Consider the following 5,807-nt stretch of genomic DNA (forward strand, 5'->3'; position numbering starts at 1 on the left):
TTCCCTCATCCCCATCTGGGTTGATCAGCTCAGCCCTGGTTCCCTCCACTGTCCCGGTTCTAACATTGCAAGCCCAGCATTCCAAGACCCTTACATCCCAGTCAGTCAGGATGGAGCCCACCCCATTGTCTGAGCTCTTAGCCCACAGAGGAGCTCCCCTATTCCTTCCAGAAAAAGGAACTGAAATGTGGTCCACACCGCAGCTCTCCAGGCCTGGTCTCCTGGCTACTACCCCAGCAGCAAATCAACCTGAGCTGCTTTCTCTCACCTGCTCCCTTACACGTGGAGCTCATTCCTTTTCTAAGTGAGTGGATAGAGAGGGGGATGGAAGAGCCAGCAGATGCCTCCATAGCCTGCAGAGATGGCAACAGGACCGTGTTTCCCAGGGCTGCGCCTTCCTTCCTGGATCCCAGGAACTTCCATTCCAGTGCATTTTCTTCTCAAAGGTTGGACCTTGGTCCTCTGTTGCCATGAGAGCCCAGATCTAACCATCATGACAAATCTGGATGTATATACTGACCCTGGAGTTGGTAACACTACTGTAGAAAATGTCTTCTTTGGCTAGGTGTGGTGGCTCATGCCTGTAATTCCAGCACTTTGGGAGGCCGAGGCGAGTGGATTACCTGAAGTCAGGAGTTCGAGACCAGCCTATCCAACATGCAAAACCCTGTCTCTACTAAAAATGCAAAAACAATTGCCAGGTGTGGTGGTGCACGCCTGTAATCCCAGCTACTCAAGAGGCTGAGGCAGGAGAATCGCTTGAACCTGGGAGGTGGAGGTTGCAATGAGCCGAGATCACACCATGGCACGCCAGCCTGGGTGACAGAGTCAGATCTCATCTCGAAAAAACAAAAAGAAAGAAAGAAAAAAAATGCCTTGTTTTTTTCTTTTTGGTTTTGGTTTTTCTTCAGTCCTTCCAGATTCTGTCCCAACCCCCAACTATAGAAATGGAGACAGGTGCCTTGTTGGTTCCATGGAGAACTCAAGCCCTTTCCTCCCGAATCAGTCAACAGACTGTCGAGTGGGGGCCAGTGGGGCGGTGCCTTCCCACAGGGGAAAATCCAGCAAAGCCTCGGGCTATGGGTCTCTGGAGGCGTGGCCTCGTGCGGCTATGGGTCTCTGGAGGCGTGGCCTCGTGCGGCTATGGGTCTCTGGAGGCGTGGCCTCGTGCGGCTATGGGTCTCTGGAGGCGTGGCCTCGTGCGGCTATGGGTCTCTGGAGGCGTGGCCTCGTGCGGCTATGGGTCTCTGGAGGCGTGACCTCGTGCGGCTATGGGTCTCTGGAGGCGTGGCCTCGTGCGGCTGTGGCTCTCTGGAGGCGTGGCCTCGTGCCGGAGGGCCGCATTTCCCGTGTGTTCGTCTGTGGTTTCTAACCTTCCATGATGCACCCATATTATTTTTAGTATGAAACATTTCAGACACATAAAAATATAGAGACTAACAGAGAACACCCACATAACCATCAACATCATCAGCTAAAGAAATGAAACCTTCAGAACCAGCTGAGGCCCCGCTCGTGCCTTCCCCAAACCCCTCCCACCTGCTCCAGAGCAAGTGTCAGTCCTGAATTAGAAGTTTATTTTCCCCATGTATGAGCTGCATATGTCTCCAAATTCAGGTATTTTTTTTAAAGAGAAGAAAATCGATTTTGCCTTCTATAGATTCAAGCTGTTGTTCTCAGACTTTGGGACCCTCCCGGACCAGGAGCATTTCCAAAGAAATTTGTGTAATGGTGAAACTCTCCATTTTGCAGAGTAAGAACACGAAGGAAAAGAAACACACAAAAAAAGAAAAAGAAAAGAAAAAAAGAAAAGAAAATCACCTGTGATTCCAGTAGCTTCCTAAGAGAAAGAACTTCAGTGGTGAAAATGCAGAAAGAGCACATCCTCAGAATTTAAAAAGTGAATGCAAAGCCTATATTTTTCTTTTGCTATTTTATTTCATTTTTCTACACAGACCCTGGAAAACCTCTTCCTGACCAGCTCCGCACTGAGGAATCACCACTTTAGAAATGAGACCTCTGTGACCCGCGTCCCTAGGAGGATGGGGCTTTCCTGGGGGACCCCCGTGCGGAGCCAGGATGGGCTGGACTTTACCGAGGGCCTCCTGCTCAGTCAGGTGACTGGGCAGGTCTGAGGCTGCCTCTGCTCTGTTCTCTTCTCACCTCCTCATCTTCTCTCTTTGACCCCCTCTGCAGCCCTTCCTGTTCAGAGCCCTGAGGGAGGAGACTGGCCTGTCCACTTCTCCCCTCCCCAGCCCCAGGTGGGCCCTGCCCACAGCCCAGGCAGAGGAGGGAAGGTCTGGCCTCAGCCCTGAGGCTGGAAGGGCCTGGAGGGCACTGGCCAGGCTCTGAGCACTGGACTAGAAGGAACAGGTCGCAATGAGTGACCGCAAGAGATCATGGTGACTCCTGAAAACGCCCAGGCCCCGCCTCAGTGCCCCGGGCCACCCCTGGCTCCCCAGGCTTTGCGCTGAAGCCAGGATAACATGGACAGGCCCACCACGCTCCTCCATAGGTGTGCGCCCCCCGCAGGTGTGCCCAGGAGCGTGGCAGGCGGGAAAGTGACGAATCCTGACTCCAAGGCCAGGGCTGCCACCTCCCCGAAACCCAATTTCACCCGATGCCACCGTAAGTTGGCCTTGGCTGCTCCTGTACCCACCTGGGGCTTCAGTTTCCACATCTGCCAAGCGAGGCACGTGGTCCCAACCATCTGAGACCCAGGACAAAGGGAGCCCTGGGAATGCAGCGCTGTGATGAGTAAGCCTGGGTCTTACTTCTAGACCTCAAGGCACCAACACAACCCAAGTCCACACAGGGTTGTGAGCTGTCAGGGTGGAGGGCCCTGCCTGCTCAGCCCCCTCCTTCTCCCCCTTGCTCTGCCCTTTCCCCACCTCTCCCAACCCTAACCCACACAGATGCACACACACACACACACACAGATGCACACACAGACACATAGACTCATGGACACAGACACAAAGACACACAGACACACACACAGATGCACATACAGACACACACAGACTCACGGACACACAGACACAGACTTATGGACACACAGACACACAGTGACACAAAGACACACGTGGACACACAGACACAGACACGCAGACCCACAGATAGAAACACACAGACACGCAGAGACCGACACACAGACACACACAGATACACGCAGACACATAGACACAGAGACACATACACACACACACAGACACACAGATACACGCAGACACATAGACACAGAGACACATACACACACACACAGATACACAAAGCCACACACAGACACACGCAGACATAGCCACAGAGACACACTCAGACACACACACAGACACACACAGATACACATGCAGATGCACACAAGCACACACAGACACACAAACATACAAAGACACAGATGCACACATACAGAGACACACATACAGACACACAAACATGCACACACAGATGCACACACAGACATACACGTATTTTATTTGCAGCCCAAGAGAGGCAGGCTGCGTGCAGAGGCTGGCAGCTGGGCTCCCTCTGTCCGTGTGAGGCGCGGGCTCCTGTTTGTGCAGGACACGTGCCCAGGTCCTCACCAGCAGCTCAGGCAGAGCCGGGAGCCAGAGACACCGCCCAGCACCATCCTCACACATCCTCTGCCCACCTGCCCTCTACTTTGCCTCAGGGGAGGCAGGAGGTGCCCCTGGGGCCTGCTCCAGGCAGTTTTCACACCGCAGGTGAGAGGGGTGGGCTGGAAGGAACCCTGGAAGCAGGTGGGGGCCCCTGGAGGCCGCCAACCCACAAACACCAGGCACACATGGGACTCGGCAGTCCTTTATTTAGATCAATGCGGGACTGAGGGACCCTCAGGGCAGGCCCGAGCTGGGGAACCCCATTCCACTGCAGGGCAAAGGGGGACCAGGCCCAAGGAGACCACCTTCTGCCCAAGGTCTGGAGGCAGAGAGGGGCTCACAGGCGGCCGAGGGCGCCACATCCACGCCCTGGAGCGCAAAGCCTTCCTCCCAGGGGGAGGTAGTTTCCCATCCACCGACCAGGTTTCCCTGGAGAGTCCCAGCACAAAAGCAGCAGCGGGCGGCGGCCCTGAAGGCTCAGAGCGCAGCTGGGGGGACACAGGCGCGGAGCCTCACTCCTGGGTGAGCATCCTCGCGAACTCCTCGTAGTTCACCCGCCCGTCCTGGTCCACGTCGGCCTCGCGGATCATGGCATCCAGCTCCTCCTGCGGCAGCGGCTGCCCCAGCCCCGCCATGGCCTGCTTGAGCTCGTCCACGGTGATGTGGCCATCGCCGTCCTGGTCGAAGGCGCGGAAGGCGACCTGCAGGTCCTCCCGGCCGGCCCTGGCCTTCTTCACCACCGCCATGAACTCCTCGAAGCTGATTTCGCCGTCGCCGTCGCTATCAAACTGGGAGATGAGATTCTTTAGCTCGGCCTCCGAGAAATTCTTGCCCATGGCCTTCAGCGCCGCGCCCAGCTCCTGGGCATTGATGGTGCCGCTTCCATTCGTGTCAACCGCGGAGAAGGCGCTTTTGTACTCGGCCTCCTGCTCAGGAGTCAGCTCACCGGCCATGCCTGCGTCCCCTGCACCTCGCGGAGCCTCCGAGTTGCTGCCCACCGGCCCTCAACCTGCTGCTCTCAGAGCTCCTGGTCCAGAGCGCAGGCAGCCACAGGGATCCAGGCAGCGTCTGTCCCAGGCAGCTCTGACTTGGCATGGGAACCCCCTCCTTTTCTGCAATCGGAACAAAGGGAGGAGGAAGGCTCCCCACCCTCCAAATGCCCTGGGGTGAGAGCCTCCTCCCAGGGAGGGACAGATCCACTGCAGACAGGAAATGCAGGAATGGGAGTGGGAGGACTGTCGGGCTCCAGGTGGGAACTGCGGTGGGGTCGGGGTATGGGGGTATGGGATGGCTAGCCTGCCAACCCCTCCTGGCCTTGATAGCAACCACCTCCCTCCAGGAACATTCTGCCCAGGGGATAGTTTCCCCTGCAGCTGATTCTCGGAGGTCCTGACCAAGCCAAGCGGTTCAAGACAGCTTCTCCAACTTCACAAAGACTGAGACTGGAAAGGGAGGTGGCTTGAAGAGGCTCCCTCAGGGGCACAGCAGGCCCCAGTGTTTGCTATTTCCGTACCCCTCTCTCCAGTGCTACTGCCTAGCTCTTGCCCTGAGGCTGGGGCTTGTGGAAGGGAAGTGGGTGGTAGCGTTGATTCTGCCAGGGCACAACTGCGGGCATCATGAGATTCCCAGTCCAGGGTCTAGAGACAGAGGATGGGGCTCACTGCCTTTAACTTCGAGGAAGCAAGGGACCAGGGCTGCCTTCAGAGCCATACCCGTTGCTGAGATGTTGTGTATCAAGTGAACATGTGATGTGCAGTTTCAGAGGCCAGGGAAAGACTTTTTGTCTCCCCAGAATACTCCCTTCTAGCTCAGGGATTCCTACAATTCAGTTCCATCCCCAAGTCCAAGGTTCCCTGTGCAGACACCCCGGGAGCTGAGTGGCAGGCGTTCCATCCACAGGGCGTCAAACAGCTACAGTTGGAGTTTTGCTGCAGCGAGACGGGAGGTCTCAGTGCCCAGCATACCCCAAAGGTGCAGGCAGAGGGGCAGGAGGATGCAGAACAGGTGGCTGCCATCAAACTTGGCCTTCCTTGTGGTTTTACTAAGCATCAGCCCTAAGCACAAAAACCCATCTGGGAACCTACTGGGGCTCTCGGTCTGATCTGTTCTCTGGAAGGAAAACCCCAGGGCCACTTGCCTTGAGAAACTTTTAGAGCAACAGCTAAGCTTTTGGGGGACCATCCCCAA

The 5,807-nt window shown here is 56.2% G+C and overlaps 1 protein-coding gene across 1 annotated transcript; it reads right to left on the reverse strand.

Annotated features, from left to right (window-relative positions):
- Positions 1 to 3,806: 3,806 nt before the first annotated feature.
- On the reverse strand, positions 3,807 to 4,705 carry CALML5 (calmodulin like 5). The gene has a single exon (XM_005564554.4). The coding sequence runs from the start codon at positions 4,571 to 4,573 to the stop codon at positions 4,133 to 4,135; it is 441 nt and encodes a 146-aa protein (XP_005564611.1). The 5' UTR covers positions 4,574 to 4,705; the 3' UTR covers positions 3,807 to 4,132.
- Between the last annotated feature and the right edge of the window lie 1,102 nt (positions 4,706 to 5,807).

This window comes from Macaca fascicularis, chromosome 9, assembly GCF_037993035.2.
Source record: "Macaca fascicularis isolate 582-1 chromosome 9, T2T-MFA8v1.1".
NCBI lineage: Eukaryota > Metazoa > Chordata > Mammalia > Primates > Cercopithecidae > Macaca > Macaca fascicularis.

Bases quoted from the DNA above. Each gene is read 5' to 3' on its own strand.
- CALML5 (XM_005564554.4), bottom strand. From the start codon at position 4,573: ATGGCCGGTGAGCTGACTCCTGAGCAGGAGGCCGAGTACAAAAGCGCC.